At 37.7% G+C, this 20324-nt stretch overlaps 1 protein-coding gene across 7 annotated transcripts in view; it reads left to right on the forward strand.

Moving 5' to 3' along the window:
• The window catches only part of LOC131440632 (inhibitory POU protein), a 350716-nt gene that overhangs the window by 169143 nt on the left and 161249 nt on the right, over positions 1–20324 (forward strand). For all 7 annotated transcript variants that reach the window (XM_058612092.1, XM_058612089.1, XM_058612085.1 and 4 more), the window contains one exon: positions 15738–15911. In XM_058612092.1, coding sequence (XP_058468075.1) covers positions 15738–15911 — 174 coding nt within the window. The remainder of the gene's footprint in view (positions 1–15737; positions 15912–20324) is intronic.

Raw genomic sequence — 20324 nt, forward strand, 5'->3', positions numbered from 1 at the left:
TGCCAAAAATTTTTTTCCTGGTTATCAAACGTGCTGGAGGATGACCACTATTTCCGGTACTTCCGGAACCGGATACCGGGAACCAGAATATCCGGAATCGGTTTGTTTAGTTGCCTACTCATAATGACTATATATTTGTGTAATTTTGAGACCAGCTTAGATTTTTTTTACGTTTTTTGTTTCGCCGGTTTAAGTGACGGTGTACAATATTGAACACACTTTACCCTATAATTCCGGAACCGGAAGTCGGATCCGGATGAAATTCAGGAATTCTGTATGGGACCACGAGACCTTTCATTTGAATCTAAGTTTGTCAAAATCGGTTCAGCTATCTCCGAGAAAACCTAGTGAGATTATTTGCCACACACACACACATACACATACAGACATTGCTCAGCTTGATGAACTGAGTCGAATGGTATATGACACTTGGCCCTCCGGCCCAATTTTCACTAGTCGGTTTTTTAAGTGATTGCATAACCTTTCTATATGAGAAAGGCAAAAAGTGAAAAATAATGATAATTTTGAATATGGGACCTTTAGGACCTTTCATTTGAACCTGTTTGTGAAAATCGGTCAATCCATCGCTGAGATAGGTAAGTGAGATACATTTTGGAATATATGACCATTATTTCTGGTGCTTCCGGAATCAGAAACCAGGAACCAGGATAACCGGAATCGGTTTTTACAAGTATTTGTCTACTGATAATTGCTACCGATTATAATAGTCTCGAGGCCAGCTTAATTTTTTTTTACGTTTTATGTTTTACCACTTGAAGTGATGGTATCAACACAACACATTTTTAACACACTTTACTCTAAAATTGTGGAACCGTAACTCTCATCCGGATGAAATTTTGGAGTTTTGTATAAGACTATGACACCTTTCATTTGAACCTAAGTTTGTTAAAATCGGTCACGCCATCTCTGAGAAAAGTGAGGAAATAATTGAAAATTGTAATTTTTACACCAATGTGATTCTGGAACCGGAAGTCGGAAATAAGTATAAAACAATTATACCTTTCATTTGAATCTAAGTTTGTGAGAATCGGTTTAGTTATCTCTGAGTAAAATTGGTGCACTTATTTTCCTTTTTGCCTTTCTCATATAGAAAGGTTATGCAATCACTGTGAAAACCGACTTTTAAACCGAGGCCCGGAGGGCCGAGTGTCATATACCATTCGACTCAGTTCGTCGAGTACGCAAAATGTCTGTGTGTGTGTGTATGTGTGTGTGTGTGTGTGTGTATGTGTGTGTGTGTATGTGCGTATGTGTGTATGTAACGTTTTTTTGCACTAACTTTTCTCGGAGATGGCTGAACCGATTTTCACAAACTTAGATTCAAATGAAAGGTCTTGTGGTCCCATACAAAATTCCTGAATATTATTTGGATCCGACTTCCGGTTCCGGAATTATGGGGTAAAATGTGCAAAAAATTGTGAAAATAAGTGCACTAACTTTTCTCAGAGATGGCTGAATCGATTTTCACAAACTTAGATTCAAATGAAAGGTATTGAGGTCCCATACAAAATTCCTGAATATTATTTGGATCCGACTTCCGGTTCAAGAGTTATGGAGTAAAATGTGCAAAAAAAAGAAAATATGTGTTTTAATTTTTCTCATAGATGGCGCGACCGATTTTCACAAACTTAGGTTCAAATGAAAGGTCCTGTGGTCCGATGCGTTATTCCTGAATTTCATGCGGATCCGACTTCCGGATCCGGAAATATAGGGTAAAGTGTGTTTAAAATTGTACATCATCACTGAAAATGGGAAAAAACCTTAAAAATTTTTCTAAATCGACCTCAAATCTTTTCCAATTTGATGGTTTTTATCAGTAGACGGTCAAATAAACCGATTTCGGTTATTCTTTTAAGAATCGAAGAAAATTTTTTTTTCGCCTTTTTTGGTTATGCAATCACTGTGAAAACCGACGTTTGAACCGAGGCCCGGAGGGCCGAGTGTCATATACCATTCGACTCAGTTCGTCGAGTACGCAAAATGTCCGTGTGTGTATGTGTGTGTTTGTGTGTGTGTGTATGTGCGTATGTGTGTATGTAACGTTTTTTGCACTAACTTTATGGGGTAAAATGTGCAAAAAAATGAAAATATGTGTTCTAACTTTTCTCATAGGTGGCGCGACCGATTTTCACAAACTTAGGTTCAAATGAAAGTTCCTGTGGTCCCATACGTAATTCCTGAATTTTATCCGGATCCGACTTCCGGATCCGGAAATATAGGGTAAAGTGTGTTAAAAATTTTATACCATCACTGAAAAGAGCGAAAAACCGTAAAAAGTTTTCTAAATCGACCTCAAATCTTTTCCAATTGATAGTTTTTATCAGTAGACGGTCAAACAAATCTATTTCGATTCTTCTTTTAAGAATCGAAGAAAAATAATTCTGTAGAATACCACAGTATTATATAGGAATGATAGTATGATTGATATGAGAAAGGCATCATTACACCACTAGGTGGATTAAAACAGGTTTTTTGCACATATCATCCTGTAATTTCGGAACCGGAAGTCGGATTCGAATAAAATTCATGAACTTTGTATAGGGACAAGTTTAAGTTCATGAAAATCGGTTCAGCCATCTCCGAGAAGAATGAGTGCAAAAAATTGTTACATACATATTACACACACATACAGACATTTTCCGTACTCGACGAACTAAGTCGAATGAAGTATAACACTCGAATGGTATATGACAGTTATTGCAACTTTTCTATGAGAAAGGCTAAAGCATGTACATTTATTCAAATTGATGACCAGTCATTCCTGTAACAAGTTTTGAGCAACAATCGAATGTTGATGCATAAAATATGTGTATCGATAAAAAAGATATCATCTCACTGCTAGGTGAATTAAGTACGTTTTTTAGGTCAACGTGATCAACTCTCTGACACTTAGATTTTTTAATGTGGAACACATTTTTGTTTTCTATATAGGGGTGCAAATTAGAAACTCAAGAAAAGTACAAGTAGAAATGTGGTCAGTTTATGAACAATTACAGCTCAGTCAATTTTGTATCAATTATTAATATCATGTCACAATTTGATTGGAAATATTTCCACGTATTGATTTGAATGTTCATAGCCATGTATTTTTAATTGTATATCATTGACATGTTGATTAATAGCTAGCAGTGTCCTATTTTGTCTGCAAAAAATCACTGGCATACCGGATTTCCCTGCCATAGTCGACGGTGTTGAAGGAGTAAGCGATATATCAAAGTAGCGCTCTGATTGGTAAATCGATGCAAAAGCGAAGCTGTTGGAAGCACGCGAAGCTATGAATATAAGCAAAATTATAGCTAACGTTTCAGTCCTACGCGTAGCATGGTAGAGGTAGGTTGTTACTAGACAGTAAGGCAGAAAGTGCCATACAACGATTTGAAGCTTTAATTAGTATGCTCTGATCTGAGTCATGCAAGATCGGAAGAAATTTCATGTTATGTCGTTTCGCCTGAGAAATTGACAACTACCCCAGGGTAAATTTTGAGTGCATAAGATTAATTACTAATTTATATAAGATGAACTCGATTGTTGATGAGAAAAAGTTTATCGCTTCAACCGAAACCGCAGAATGGTACTAATGGCAGAGAAACGCTATAAAAATAACTGCTTACCTACAAAACTTGAACACAAGCTTGGCGAAGAGAAGCTTAAATATCGATATCTGAATCGCAAGCATGTACAAACATGTAATTGCATACATTTGGGCTATTGATGTAATTTCGTCGGCTACAAAACAAATACAAATCACGACAAATATAGTCTATATTCTGGGTTCGCGTGTTCGGTGTTGGTTCCTAAAAACATCAATCTAAGCAGACTCTCTTGCATTTGCGGATTCAAAAGTGTGACGATTAATTGAAAATGTCGATCATTAGAAATTTTGGTTGCCTTGTTCCATATCAATGGCTCGAACAACCCCATAGGGCTGATCCTTATAGTTTTTTTATTTTTTCAAAAGAATGTATTTTGAGATTAAGTCACTTCGACATTTCATGCATTTCTAAGAGATTTGACATCAAAGAAATCAGTCCTGCAGACGATTTGAATAAAATAATATTTTGAGATTACACCATATCTTGACGTTTCATGAATTTGGCATCACAAATATTTTTTTTTATAAATTTAGGGTTCCGGATTTCCGAAGTGACGTGGTTATTTTACATAATATGTTTCCCCGCGTAAAAAAAGGCCTCATTGTAAATCAACCAATTTGAATTAAAAAAAAATCATTATCGCTATAATGAATATTCAGAACGGAATATTTGTGTCTCTCTCGTATCAAAAAGTAATGCAATCACTTGAGGAAATCGTTATGCAATTCTACTCAATTCGTCTAGCTGAGCAATGTCTGTGTGTATGTGTCTGCATGTTTATGTATGTATGTGTCATATAATCTCACGAGGTTTTCTCGGAGATAGCTGAACCGATTTTGATTTTGGTTCCAGAATAATAGGAAATAATCTATTGCGTCTAATACATAGTTAGGATTTCTGATTGATACATTAGGCATTAAAATGCCCCATTCTTGACTATACTGGGCCGGGTGTCAAAAATACAAAACTAGCCGCGTAACCGTTTCCTGTCATGATTTTGAACGATAATAACTCACTCGTTTGCTGATTGATTGACATGTTGATTGAAATATGAGTTAAAATTAAATTATTAAAATTTAGATTGGGTGTTCAGCCCCAAGTGGTGACTTTGCAGCCCTATTATATACATGATTTGGTTATTACCATTAAGACGACATTTGCTTCCGCAATTCTCTTCGCATCACCAAGAGCTTTGTCAATGTACATTGTCCAAAAGCATTATATTGTTCTTTAGTTCGCTCGACACTTGAATATTCTGCTGTTGTCTGGTCACCTCATCATAAAATCGACATAGATCGGATTGAAGCCATTCAGCATAAATTTGTTAGATTTGCCCTGCGTAACCTACCATGGAGAGATCCTGGTGGAACAACAACTTGATCAAATTGGTGCTGCATAAAACATGGCTGGTCGGGAAATTTGTTTATTAAATTAATAATTTGTTCTTTAGACAGAGCTTAGAATTTCTGTTTATAAGAGGATATAAAAATTTAATATATTTATTATACTTTGCCTGGATTCCTTCAATGTGATCCTTGAAAGTGAATTTTTTGTCATACGTTAAACCTAAGTATTTAGCTTGATCAGACCATGTCATTTCCAAGCCATTCAATTTGAGAATGTGAGTATTGTTTGTTTTAAGAAAAGAAGCTCTTGGCTTATGAGGAAAAATAATTCATTTCGCTTTTCCTGCGTTAGGTGCAATTTTCCATTTTGACAGATAATCACTGAAAATATTTGAGCTTATTTGTAGGCGACTGCAGATTACTCCTAGATTTCTACCTGTGGCTAACAGACTTGTGTCATCGCAGAATAGCGATCTCTGACAGCCAACTGCTAGATTTGGAAGTGAAAATATTATACAAGATTGAAGCTACGGTTGAACCCTGCGGAACACCTGCTCATACGGATAGCAGTTCAGATTTACTATTATGATAGCTAACCTGAAGAGTACGATCAGTTAAATAATTTTGAATCATTTTGATCAAATAGATAGGAAACTGGAAATCAGACATTTTTGCTATTAAACCTTTGTGCCAAACACTGTCAAATGTTTTTGTCGTGAATACGACTTACTTTACTATGGAGTGCCTTTTCAAAATTTACCCTCTGAGAGAGTGATAAGTTTTTGATCGTGAATATCTCTTGTTGTATCTAACGCATCAACATAATTTTTGTTACACCCCATCGGAAATATGATCACAATTTTATGATAAAATTATCAGTTGTGTGACATAATCTCAAATAATTCAAAATTAAACTTTTCTGAAATGTTTGGTATAAACGAGTATCAAAGGGGATAATCCATAAGGCGCGTTTGCCTTGCTCGTATTTTTAAAGCTCATAGCTCAGTGATCAGTGAAAGAATTTATATAATCTAACTACCAATAGAATCGAATTTTTTCAACTTAAACGTGTATAGCAAAAGCATTGAAGTATTTCAATAGTACACTATTGAAAAACCTGTCTCATTTGATCCATGTCAACACCAGCCAATCAGAACGCGTTCTGAGAATGAGAACAAAATATCTGCTGCTGTACAACAAATCGTTCGAGAAAAATGTTCCGAAAAGTGTTGAATATCGTAGCGAGTTCCTCAATTTGATCCTTTTGAATGCTAGAAACGAATCCTTACAGCATATTGATAGTTTCTTTCAATAAATTATGCAAATCCGAAATGAAACAATCGACATTAAAATTTTGCATGCGGCTATTTTTATAGCCGTTAGCACCGCCCATTAGTGAAAAAGCTACAAACGAAATCAGGTAAAAACAAGCCTCTCAACAAAAATTGGATCAGTTTTGCAAAGCTAGTTTCGCTTCCGACAAGAGCGATCACGTCACAGCTGCGTCATTTGCATTGGTGAAAAAGCAACGGTGGAGAGCTTTAAACAAAATCAGCCGTTCTAATGGCTCTAAAAGTTTTCTAAAGAACTATTAAGATTTCTTTCTCGTGAATCGAAGGGAAATATCCTCAGTTTAGTGCAAATCTAGAACTGTTTGATTTGATTTTTGCATTTTTTTGCAGTTTACTGAGAAGAAAGTAAACGAATTAGTCTATAACTTGATGGTTCCGCTGTGGTTTAATTTGTTTAACTTGGAGTTTTTCATTTCGCAAAAGAGTAAATCTATGTTTATTTACTTTTTTGTAAACCTTTAACTATGTTTTTCATAGCAGGATAACGAGAACGTTGATATTGTCGTCGACGAACATTCTTCAGCCGAATGAGCAGTTGAAAATTGTCATCGATAATAGGAGGATTTAATTTAGTTTGAACATTTATTTTGCACATGATCTTATAACTATTTCAGGTTTGTTTGTATCAGTTCATTACTTTTATTCATATAATATAGCCGGCTATTGGTTGAACTCATGGAAGAGAAAGGAGTCTAACACAAAATAAAATTTAAATTGGAACTCCAATGGACTTAATGAAATGATGAAGAGGTTTCATGTATATAAGGTCACGACAAGCCAGAATGTCTCGAACTGGGACACTGGATAGCCTACCATCGGTACGCAAGGAATTTAATAGTTGAGATCTGACTTCACGATACTCCACGCATGTCCAAACGACATGATCAATATCGCGATAACCTTCGCCACAAGCACAATGATTAGTATCGGAAAGTTCAGTTCGAAGGAGATGTGCATCTAACGTGTGATGATTGCACATGAGTCTGGACATCACACGAATGAAATCCCTACACACATCCAGTCCCCTGAACCATCCCTTTGTCGATATTTTAGGAATAATTGGCGAGTCGCACTATAGAATTCGTTGAAAGCGATCGCTCATAAATTTCACCTTCAATAGCACCACGTTTGGCAAAACTATCGGCTATTTCATTGCCTGGAGTGGAGCAATGAGCCGGGACCCAAAGTATTGGGATTTGATAACTATTATTCAATATGTCGCTCAGACACTGTTTTATTTTGCCCAAGAAAAACGGTTCGTTTTGCCAGCAGCGTTTGAGCGAATGGCTTCACTCAGACTCAGACTATCTGTGAAGAGAAAATAATGGTTTAGAGATAATGTGACGATTACACTCAAACTATAATGAACTGCTGCTAGCTCTGCTATATAAACAGATGCAGGTTCTTGAAGCCTAAATGAAACCGAAACATTATTGTTGAATATTCCAAACCCAGTAGCCTTTTCAATTCGTAATCCGTCCGTGTAAAACATTTTCTCAGAGTCAAAATGCCTGAACTTACTTGAAAATATTTTTGGGATTTCCATCGAGCGTAGGTGTTCCGGGATTCCATGCACTTCGCGCTGCATGGATGTGTCGAAAAATAAAGTTGAGTCAGGGCCATTTAGGAGGCTGTCACGGATAGGAATATGTCTTGAAGGGTTGATTTCCTGTGACATATGGTTAAAATATACTGTCATAAATCTTGTTTGGAATTGATGCTCTACTAATTTTTCGAAGTTACCAGGGGATTCAGTACCTCACATCTTATTAGCAGGCGTGATGAAAGCTCCCAAAAGCGATCTTTCAATGGAAGAACTCCCGCCAGAACTTCAAGACTCATTGTATGTGTCGAATGCTTGCAGCCTAAAGTAATTCGCAAACAACGATACTGAATTCACTCAAGTTCGATAATATGAGAGTTTGCAGCGGAACGCAAGCAAACGCGTCCATATTCCATCACTAAAAGTATTGTTGTCTGATACAATTTTATTAATTCGATCAATTAATCAATCAAAGATCAATGGAAACTGAAGCTGAAATAGAGTTTGTCTGAAACATCAATGAAAACTGAATCAAATGCTGCTTTAATGTCTAAAAATACAGAGGCTATTTGATGTTTTTGAGCGAAGGCAATTTGGATGTCACAGGAAAGTAATGCAAGGCAATCATTCGTCCCTTTATTTATTCGGAAGCCAAACTGAGTATCTGACAACAAACAACAATTCAAACAAACGTCTTTTTGCGAGTTCGGGCAGATTCTTCACCAAGTTGAATTTAATTCTGTCCAACCCAGGAGCGTTATTGTTATAAGACATGAGTGTTATGGAAAATTCCATCTTTGAAAAGGGGCTATCAATGGTACCATTGTTTGGAGAAGACTCCCTAATAATGCTATGCGTAGGAACGGTATCTGGACAAACTTTCCTCGCAAAATCAAATATCCATCGGTTCGAGTATTCCTAACTCTCATTTCCTACGTTACGACTCCTCATTCGTCTGGCCGTATTCCAAAGAGTGCTCATTGAGGTTTCTCTTGACAAACCTTCGACAAAATGTCTCTAATAGCTGCATTTCTTGGCCCGAAGTATGTTCTTGTACTTGGGTTCTAAAACCAGGAATTTTTCAAGATTCTGATGAGTTCCTCCTCCTCGTTTTAAAAACGTTTTGAAAGCATTTTGTTTCGCGTGTTTAGCATCTGAGCACTCTTTGTCCCATCAAGGGTTTGGAGGCCTTCTGTAAGACGATGGAGCAAGAAATCGTTTGGTTTGGGCTTGTTCTGCGGCCTCCAGAATTGAACAAACGAGGAAGTCATATTCTTCAAGTGGGGGGAGCTCTTCCATTGAATTTAAGTTTGGAGTTTAATCCAGTCAATATTTTTGTCAAATCATATGGAATATTAACTGAATTAGCAATGCCTTTGTTGCTGCTAATTGAGATGATGATTGGTAAATGATCGCTACCGTATAAATCAGGAAATACTTTCCAGGGGCAATCTAGTCGAATTGAAGTCTTGGAATCTGTGTCATGCTACCCATATTCAATACTGTCATGTTGAAATTGTCGCTAATATTATATATTAAGGATGATCTGCTATCATTGCAAACGGAACCCCACATCATTCCGTGCGAACTGAAATCTCCTAAAATCAAACGTGGAGCAGGAAGGGCTTCGACAATTTCATTAAGTTGTCGCTGTCCAACTTGAGCACTTGGAGGAATATATACCGAAGCAATGCAAATGTCCTTTCCTTTAATGTTTATTTGACAAGCAACAACTTCTGTACTAGAAGTCGAAGGAATGTTTAATCTATAAAAGGAATAACAACCAACTTAATTCCTAAAAGCACTCCACCATACGGGGAGTCTCTATCGAGACGTATAATGTTAAAGTCATTAAAATTTAAGGCTATGTTTGATGTAAGCCATGTTTCGTACAAAGCAAATACATCACATTTTTGACTATGCAACAAAACTTTGAATGAATTAAGTTTTGGCATGATGCTTCGACAATTCCACTGCAGGACACTGATTGAATCATTTGCGACGGATGATAAATTATCCAAATGATACAAAACCTGAAAGAACTGACCAATGAGCTGATAACTATTTCAAAAAAGTTCTAGCTATTGGAAGAAATGCTGTTATGATAGTCTTTAGAGGTTCAGAAATATTGAATGCTGCGAAAATCCATTCTACAATTTCCGGAAACTTCAGTAATCCTGATGGTGGCTGTGAAACGGAGCCCACTGGATTATTGTCTTTTCTTATGCTAGTTCCTGGATTGGTTTGTGAATTTGACAAATCTGTTTTAGCACAGTTTTTGGTTTTAAATTTGGCCTTTTAGATTTACAACGGGGAGCTTTTTTTGAAGGTGTAATTTTAGGTGTCTTTTTGGTATTTTGTGGTTTGTTAATCTCCTCTTAACAGACCCTTGACGAGTAAGAAACGAGGTATCTTCACTATTTCCGTCAGAGTCAGTCGTTTTAAGTATTTCTACATATGTGCGCTTACCTAGATCGTGCTTTTAAAGAAAGCTTCATTTTGTCCTTACGCAACTTAAATGCAGCGCATACTGAAAGATCATCATGAGGACTCGCCCTACAATAAATACATGTTTCAATTTCTTTACTGCAATCGTTGTCCTTATGGGGCCCTTCACACTTAATACAATTCGACTTATTACTACAGTAAGTAGCTGTGTGGCCAAAATTTTTTGCAGTTCGTGCAATTCATAACATTTTGTATGGAAAGCCGAACAAGAAGGCGAACTCTATCGATGTCGCTTGAAGAAGTAATCAAAGATTTTATCGTTGAATGGTTACATAAATTTCAGGAATCTCGGTTGTTTATGAATTTAATCAACAATGCAATATTTCATTATGAACTGCTAGAGATGATTCGGAGTTCATGAACGGAGTATATTAATTAAAAAATTCTAATAGAAAGAGTCTTGGAATTGGACGACTTAAGGAATCTGCATTTTGGCATAATTGGGATGGCAATTGGCGTGATATTCAAATGGATCTCGAATTAGATCAAACAAGCGCTAGGTGCTTTTGATTCTGAATTCAGGTTTGAATTTCGAGCAACTTAACTGCGAAACGGTATTCTCAAACACATTGCTTCCAGTTAGCTCTGTGGAAATGCAATTAAAGTTTTCCCAATGAACGATTGCGAGATAGCTCTTCTGCATAGATTCTGCCTCTCGCTTCATTTCAAAAGCGTGAGGATTTCGGTGTTTTTCTCGTTTCTGTCTTCGACAACTGAAAATAATGTAAAAAAGTTATACCCCTACACTGATATTTTGTTCTCTATTGGCACATTGCCGCGAAGCAGAATTACCGGTAGTGACACCTGTCAATGAAAAATGGAACCAAGAAAACAAGGATTCTTTCTTTTATTTAATAGTACAAATAGATATTAGCAATAAAAGTTCACTCGGAGTAGAAGAAAATCGATTTCAAAGTGATTACTACTACTTTTTTTTAGTGTAAAATACGATTAAACATTGAAAATCAATGCTTGCATTTCAGGGTGACTGACAGAGGCGACTTCTTCTACGTCAACAGCTGTATGTTCTATAACACTTCGAATATAGACATCGGAATCAGGATCGAACTCTTCGACCTCTACTGGACGTGAAAGACGTGACAAGGGGTCAGCGATGTTTGACTTCCCTTTACGATACACAATATCATAGCTGAAAGCTTGGAGCCGTAAAACCCAGCACTCAATACGTAAACATGGGGATGAAGTAGGAGTGAAAATCGATTCGAGGGGTTTGTGGTCGGTCTCGAGTTCGAACCGTATACCAAAGAGATAAATCTGGAAGCGTTCTACTGCCCAAACCAGGGCGAGAGCTTCCTTCTCCGTCTGTGCGTATCGGCACTCTGTGCTCGTGAGGCTCTTACTGGCATATGCAATAACTTTAGGATTACCTTCATGAAACTGAAGAAGAACCGCTCCTAATCCGACTGGTGATGCGTCCGCCACAACTCTGGTTTTCAGCTGAGGATCGAAGTGAGCGAGTGAATCGATGTTTCCAACTAGACGAATGAGTTCATTGAAAGCCTGATCTTGAGCACGTTGCCAGACGAAAGTTGAATTATTCCTAATGAGATCACGAAGCGGAGACGAAATGGTTGCCAAATTCGGAATAAAAGAACCGACGTAATTCACCAACCCAAGAAAACTGCGTACTTCTTCACAGGTGTTCGGGGGTCGAAAACTTTGTATGGCCTCAATCTTACTTTGCGAAGGTATAATTCCATTTTGATTAAACCGTTGACCAATGAATTCAATTTCCGTAAGCTTAAAAGCACACTTTGATTGATTGAGAAGAATCTCGTACTCGCTGAGCTTCTTCAGAACTTTCTCAAGAGCTTGATCGTGCTCTGACTCTGATATACCTTTCACAACAATATCATCGATGAAGTTCACCGTATTCTCACAGTCCGCCAAGATCTGTTCAAGAATCTTCTGGAATATTTCCGGGGCACAAGAAATTCCGAATACCAGTCGCTTATACCGGAAAAGCCCACGATGAGTTATGAAAGTAGTGAGATGCTTGCTTTCGTCGTCGAGTTGGAGTTGATGAAAAGCGTCCTTTATATCAAGTCGCGAGAAAAACTTCGCACCGTTCATTTTCCACCGTATCTCCTCGATAGTAGGTAGTGGGTGTGTTTCCCGAAGTATCACTGTATCGAAGTGCCGCATGTCGATACACAACCTAATGTCGCCGCTGTCTTTTACCACTATGACCATCGGTGAAACCCAACGACTTGGTTCGGAAACCTTCTCGATTATGTCTTTGGACCGTAGTTCATTCAGCTTATCATCTACTTTTACCAGCATAGGTAATGGTAATCGTGACACAGCTTTCAGCTGTTTGTGGCCATCTAAAATGACGATCTCTGCATCAAACATATGTATAACTTCTAAGCAATCTGTTTGAGCATAAGCCTTGAATTTACGATCCGAAGTACGTACCTCTCCGATTATGTAAACTCCGTTCTGTTTCATCGACTCCCACATACGATCATCAATAATGTTAGATTGAACCCCTGAGTCTATTTGCATCTCAATCAGCACACCGCCCACTTTCGCCCAAATGAGCTCATCCGAACCGTTTCCAGAAGATACCATCTCAACTAGTTCAATTTGTTCATTTCCGGTTTCGTCCTCAATCGCGTGTATCTCTCGCGCGAATTGTGTTGCTCTTCTTTTCGTCGCGGAACCTGCACCAGGAGAAAATGTTCGTTCGCGAGGCCTCTTCAAAAAGGTCGGTTTGCTATTGTTCATCGGCCGGCTTGCAGGTACGTAACCCGAGGATGAGTAACACGCTACGGCAAAATGGCCGCGTTTCCCGCATTTCGCACATGTCTTATCCCGTGCTGGACAAGGCTGTCGTCCGTGAGAACGACCACAGAATTTGCACACTGCAGCAACGTATTGGACGTTATCTGTAGGTCTGACTACTTGCAAGTGAGTACTCCTTCCGCTAATCTGATCATTCGCCACACGTTATGTTTCAAACGCATTTACTTGCTTCACTACTTCTTCGCAATTGGCTTGGCACAAACTGAAGCATCTTGTCAACAATAGCGATGCTGGAGCTCTCCGACGATGATTTACCAAAATTACATTTTGTTCCATGTGCCTGCACTCGCATCAGAAATTTTTCCAGTGTCTCCTCTGGCTCCGGCTTCATTGCCCAAAAAAGGAACCGCTCATGGGACTCATGACGTTGAGGTGCAAAATATTCGTCCAACTTTTTCACTGCCACTACATATGGATCGATTCCGTTTTTTTCATCAGCTGATACATCTGCTCCCGGGATGCTAAAAAATATATCTTGAAGCTCAAACGAACCGCAAGCCAGCAGAATGTCCTTCTTCTCAGTTCCATCCTTTATTTTCGATGCTCGCAGACAAATTTCAAATCCTCGCTTCCAGGTTATCCATCTGTTCCTGCGATCTGTTAGGGGAACTCCTACAACCGATAACACAGGCAGCTTAGAAAAAATTTTGCTTTCATCCATCGTTTCGCAAATAAGACACCTCACATTGTGTGTACTTGCTTAACACTGGTTAATACAAAATGTATCTCGGGTCTACAAACATAGGTCAAATTAGTACAACTAATGACTTCAGATTTCTTCTTTTTTTTTCTTACCAGAGCAAGCGTCAATGAATGCAACTTTATCCGATCACTAGCTGTTATTCTGTTCTCTCGACACAGAGCTCTTCCGACGATCTCTAGGGCCAACGAATGGCAAAACAATTTTCCACCGCTTTCTTGACGCGGTCTCTTCTGTTTCCAAGACACAGAGCTTCAATCGCACAACTTTCTGTTTACTAGACAACGACCAACGAGAGTGCACACGCTGTTGTGTTTACATTCCTGAACTCTCTTTTCCTCTGTTTACTAGACACAGTGCCAGTTTTTTTTTTGCTTGCTAGACGCAATGCTCGGAGCTTTTACTTCTGCTTTCTAGACGCAGGCTACCTTTCCAACACACCTACAAACAGAATGGTGTGAGCTTTTTTTCTCTACCGCCATACTCGGAAGCCGAATATTTGATGTTTTTTTCTCAATTTCATCAGCTATATTTGATTGAAAACTTACCTACACTGAAATGAAAATCTTATTTATATTCATTAGATTTGTCATATGAATCATATGCAGAATATAATTCATAGACATTATATGGAAACTTATAATCTTTATTTAATGTGTACGTCAAATCTAAATGGACGTTATCATAATGAAAGTTAAAAAAATATCCCATATAATTTATATGGAAATTCGATGAAAGTCGTGAATAGTGGTGTCCTCGATAGTCATCAACTGCTCCAGACCATTTTTTCAGAAAGTTTCGCATCTCAATGTAATTTTAAATCGCTGACAAGACAGCTCATCCAACTTCGTTCAAGGATATGCGTTAACGGACCATGAAATATATATCCGGTACATTTCATTACTCTATCTGTCTAGTAAGATTCATTGTTTTATTTTCAGTCTCAGGATCTCACTTCTCTTTCGCAAATATCATGAGGTGCTCCCTTACCGAACGGAATACTAGTATAGCTTGAATCCTCAAAGAAAAGTAGTAGTTGGCAATTATCTGCTATTCGTATGACCTATATTGAAAGTTATATATATATATATATATATATATATATATATATATATATATATATATATATATATATATATATATATATATATATATATATATATATATATATATATATATATATATATATATATATATATATATATATAAATAAATTTTATAAAACTAGTCATATGGTATATATGAACCTATATAAATAAATTCGAAGTGAATATAATATGCGCTTCATAAATTGTTCCAATGTATGTTGTGCGGATATCTAGTAATGGTTATAAGACGCGCCAAAAAATATGACTCAGACTGGAAATTTCATTCGTTATATGGAAATCCTGTAAAAATAACGTTAAGAAGAGTTTTATGTTTCATAAGATTATCTCATATATTTGACATGATGTTGAACACATCTTGTAACTATGATTGGAAATGCTAATAGTGCAAAATCATTACAATATCATATAATGTGAAAAAGAAAATTTAGCTCAGTATATATTGATAATCCTGTAACAAGGAACATTTATTTCATAAAGCCCGAAAAAAAATACTATCCCTGTCGCCAATTTGTGATAAGTCAAGTTTGTCAATTAAACACTCGACCGCTACGTGTACCAGTTCTCTTTATTATGTATTCTTTTCCAAAGCTTTACCACAGATCATCAGACCTATCACCACAATGACAAAAAATCTATCTTTTCTAAATAGCTTCAAATTGTAAATCTTAACTTTTGATAATCAACCAATGCCCAACTAACTGGTTCATGTTTCGTTTTATGTGGGTTTTCTTTGCAGAGTGATATTTTTTCTGGACTGAATGACGGTATACTTAGTCGAGCTGAAGCTTTGGCAGCTGTGGATATAGGGAAGCATCAGAGTAGTCATGTACATACACAGATGTCATCGCAACTTAAACATGACGTGATGTATCATCATAGTATGGGTGCTCCACAGCAACGACCATTGCAGGTGAGTAAGGACAGTAAGTTAATATACTTTTGCTCCGAAGCAGTAACTGAATTCTTGGAGGATTTTCTGAAATAATTGTATGACATAATTTTATAATAGTTCCATACTTACGAATGAAGTGCCAGTATGGTAAATAAGAAGCATGTGACCAAAACCTATGTGTTTAGATGACTAGGGTACTACGCTTTCTGGTATTTCCTGGCATGTTTGGCATAACTGCAGCATAACAAAAACATTAAAGCATTTTAATAGTAAACAATTGAAGAACTTGTCTGAGTTGATCGCTGTCAGATTCAGCCAATCAGAACACATTTTGAGATAGAGAATAAAATATCAGTGTTGTCGCTAAACTGGGTGTAATCTGTTGTGACAATAAAACAGGGGGATGAGTATGTTCAGAGGCATGATTGGTTAACTTGAATACAAAAAACTGCTACACATCCCTCACATTTCCGAGTGTTGATAATTGTTTCCATTAGTTTGTGGATCATAATTGTAACGGTTCACGTGAGTTTTCATTGATTGCAAAACTTCTTCTGAATAATAATGTAGTGCTAAATTGTCACTGACTCGGTGCTAACGGCGCACAGAGCATACAACCGCGTAACTTCGGAAATCCGCGTAAAAACCTTCGTAACTTTGAAATTTTGCGTAAAAAAAAACTTCGCGTTAAAAACGCGTACCTTCGAAAATCTACGAAAAGAAACCTCAAAACTAACGAAAAAAAATTTTATGATGCCAAATATCTTAGGAATGCATGAAACGTCCAGATCTGGTGTAATCTCAAAAAATTTTTTTTCGTGAAAGTCGACTTTGAGACTTTAGAGAATTTGAGACCGCGTAGACTTTGAGACATCCAAAATCGAAAATCCTATGCTGAATGTCTTACATGAAGTTGGTGCTAAATATATTATGTTCTGATTGTTTATTCAGAATAATGATACATTTTCCATGAATTTTATATATAATTATATATAATTTTGAATTCTGGTTCTGGCACCAAGCTATATGAATATAATAAGTTATAAGAGTTCTACATGAACGATCATACTTAGCTTGTATTCATTTTATTCAGTAGCCTGTCAAGGTTGAATTTTTAGTTTTTATATAATGAATTGCTACAATCTGAAATAATACCTTTTTTAATAACTATTTATTCAAATATGAGTTAAAATTAAATTATGAAGATTTAAATTGGGTGTTCTGCCACAAGTGGTGACTTTTCAGCTCTATGATATACATGATTTGGTTATTACCATGAACACATCATTTGCTTCCGCAATTCTGTGATTTTTGTGTAGGGAAAATTGTAAACCTGTTGGTATTGTGTAATGGGGAAAAGGAACTTATATACTAACTTACTAACTAATATAGAGCGAATCGATTCAATTTTCAGAATTTTATTCTGAATCCTTTGAAGCGTTTTCTTCCTGGTGGAACAACAGATTGACCAAATTGGTACTGCATAAAGCATGGCTGGTCGGAAAAATTGTTTATAAGTTGATAATTTGTTTTCTAGGCAGAGCTTAGAATTTTTGTTTAATATATTTAATATATTTATTTGGTTTAAGAAAAGAAGCTCCTGTCTTATTAGGAAAGATAATTAATTGCGTTTTAGCAGCATTTGGTTTAATTTTCCATTTTGACAGATAATCACTGAAAATATTTAAGCTTCTTTATTGGTGACTGCAGATCACTCATAGATTTCTACCTGTGACTAACAGACTCGTGTCGGTAAATGCCACGAATCAAGGTATCAATTATTTGTCATTCCTTTCGTGACCGTCGTATCGATCGGATGGTAGTTTGCATTAGAGCAGCTGTGCGTTAATCAGCTCTAATCCTTTTCAAGGTCATTTAATATCAAAACTTTTGTATTCGTGAGCTTGTGCAGAAGACCAATACAGTATAAACAATAAATACCGTTAGACAATGCTGTGTGCTTATTAATTCTCAGAGGGCGTTGTAACTTACGCTTGGCCTCAGCGGCCGAGTTGCTACGGATCATTAGCTAAGTATTATATTTTTTCTCTTCGTGTCCCTTTATCGTACACTTATATTTTGACTCCCCCTATAATTTGCGCGGAACCTCAACCGCGCTATGGTAAGTCCATTAGATACTCCCCTGCCCCCCAAAGATAAAATGGAAACAGATTCTAAATCTGCTAGTAAGTAAGACTAACCGGGTTGAACAGTATCCCGAAGAGCCTTCACCCTCGGCCGGCCTTTATGTGGTTTATTTCCGGACCAAAGAGAAGAATAAACCGCTTAATATTTTGAAAATCTCTAAAGACTTGGCGTCAAAATATACAACCTTGAAATTTATCTCAAAAATTCGTCCCGATAAGCTCAGGGTCTCGTTGACCAGTCTGAAACATGCTAATGAGATCACTCGAAACGATCACTTTACGCGGGACTACCGCGTTTACATACCAGCTCGCGAAGTCGAGATGGACGGAGTGATCACGGATCCAAGTCTGACATGCGAGGACATTCTCATACATGGGGTCGGATCAAGGGGAGAGTCGCTTAACACAAACTATATTGTGCCTCTAAAAAAACACGTGATATACTGTGAGTATAAGTGTGCCATGTTGTGCCCCATGAAACAGCTACTTGTCAAAACTGAGCCCTTTGTGTGCCGCAACTGTGCAACTGTATAACAACGAAAGTGCCAATATTGATAAATGCACCAACGCATTGTGTTAATGTGTGATTGACACATTGTTCTAAGCGTCCTCCCCTTGGGTCGGATGTTTTAAAGATCCCTTGCTTAAGAATGTCAAGATACTGGACTGCAAACGTTTGCATTCAGCATCGATCGCCGCGGATAGGACAAAGTCTTATCCCCACTCGGACTCGTATCGGGTGACCTTCTCCGGCTCGGCTTTGCCAAAATTCGTTCTCCTGGACAGGGTTCGTTTGCCTGTACGACTTTTCGTACCACAGGTAATGAATTGCACTAGTTGTCAACAACTAAGACACACAGCTTCCCATAGTGGAAATCGGCCCCGCTGCTCGAAGTGTGGAGAGAGTCATGCGGATGGCGTTTGCGACAGATACATTGAAAAGTGTCTTTACTGTGGGGCGGCCCCGCATGACCTCACAGCATGTTCTGCGTATAAATTGCGTGGAGATCATTTGAAACGATCTCTCAAGCAACGATCAAACCGCTCACACCTGCTTGTCTGCGGACGATTGCGACTCTGACGATCCTCCTAAATATATCATCTCCTAAATTCCCTAGCAAGAGTTCGAAGCTATCTCTTGAAGGCCCTCCAAAAGTAACATCAGAAGGAAGTGTTGGTAAAAAAAACAAAAAGACGAAGCCAAAAGCTCCTAGTTCCGTAGACTTGAAATCTGAGAAAGAATATCCAACACTTCCGGGGACACTCAAAACCCCGAAAGTCCCCAAGGAATCAGAAAACACATCAAGTGCTAGACTGGTAAAATTCACAGACATTGTGGACTTTATATTTTCCGTCTTCAACATTTCTGACCCCCTAAAAGGTAGTTTGATGATTTTCCTACCAAAAGTTAAAATGTTTTTGATGCAGCTGACTGCAAAATGGCCCCTTCTCTCAGCAATCGTTTCCTTCGATGGCTAATTTTTTGAACGAGGTCAAGGATTCGATCACTGTTTTACAGTGGAACTGTAGAAGTATCATCACGAAAATAGATCCTTTTAAATATCTAGTAAATAATCTGAAATGTGACGCATTTGCATTGTGCGAAAGTTGGTTAACTTCTGATGTATCACTAAACTTCCACGATTTTAACATTATTCGCCTGCATCGAGATAATCCCTACGAAGGAGTACTTTTGGGGATCAAAAAGTGCTATTCCTTCTCTCGAATTAACCTCCCCTCGATACCAGGTATTGGAGTTGTCGCATTTCATGTCACAATTAAAGGCAAGGACCTTTGTATTATTTCCATCTATATTCCACCTAGAGCCTCAGTAGGGTACCACTGGCTCAGCAGTATCATGCAACTTCTTCCCGTACCGACGTTAGTTTTAGGTGACTTTAACTCTCACGGTACGGGATGGGATTGTCTTCATGATGATAACAGATCAGCTATGATCCATGATATTTGCGATAACTTCAATATGACAATCTTGAACACGGGAGAAATGACACGAATTCCTGCACCACCAGCAAGACCAAGTGCGCTGGACTTATCCCTTTGCTCGACATCGCTACGGTTGGATTGCACGTGGAAGGTAATCCCTGATCCCCACGGTAGCGATCATCTGCCTATCGTAATTTCAATCGCCAGCGGATTGAGACCATTGGAAACAATCAATGTTTTGTATGACCTCACACGAAATATTGATTGGAAATGTTACGCAACATCGATATCTAAGAAACTAGAAACAACACAAGAACTTCCTCCGGAGGAAGAGTATACG

Source organism: Malaya genurostris, chromosome 1, assembly GCF_030247185.1.
Source record: "Malaya genurostris strain Urasoe2022 chromosome 1, Malgen_1.1, whole genome shotgun sequence".
Taxonomy (NCBI): domain Eukaryota; kingdom Metazoa; phylum Arthropoda; class Insecta; order Diptera; family Culicidae; genus Malaya; species Malaya genurostris.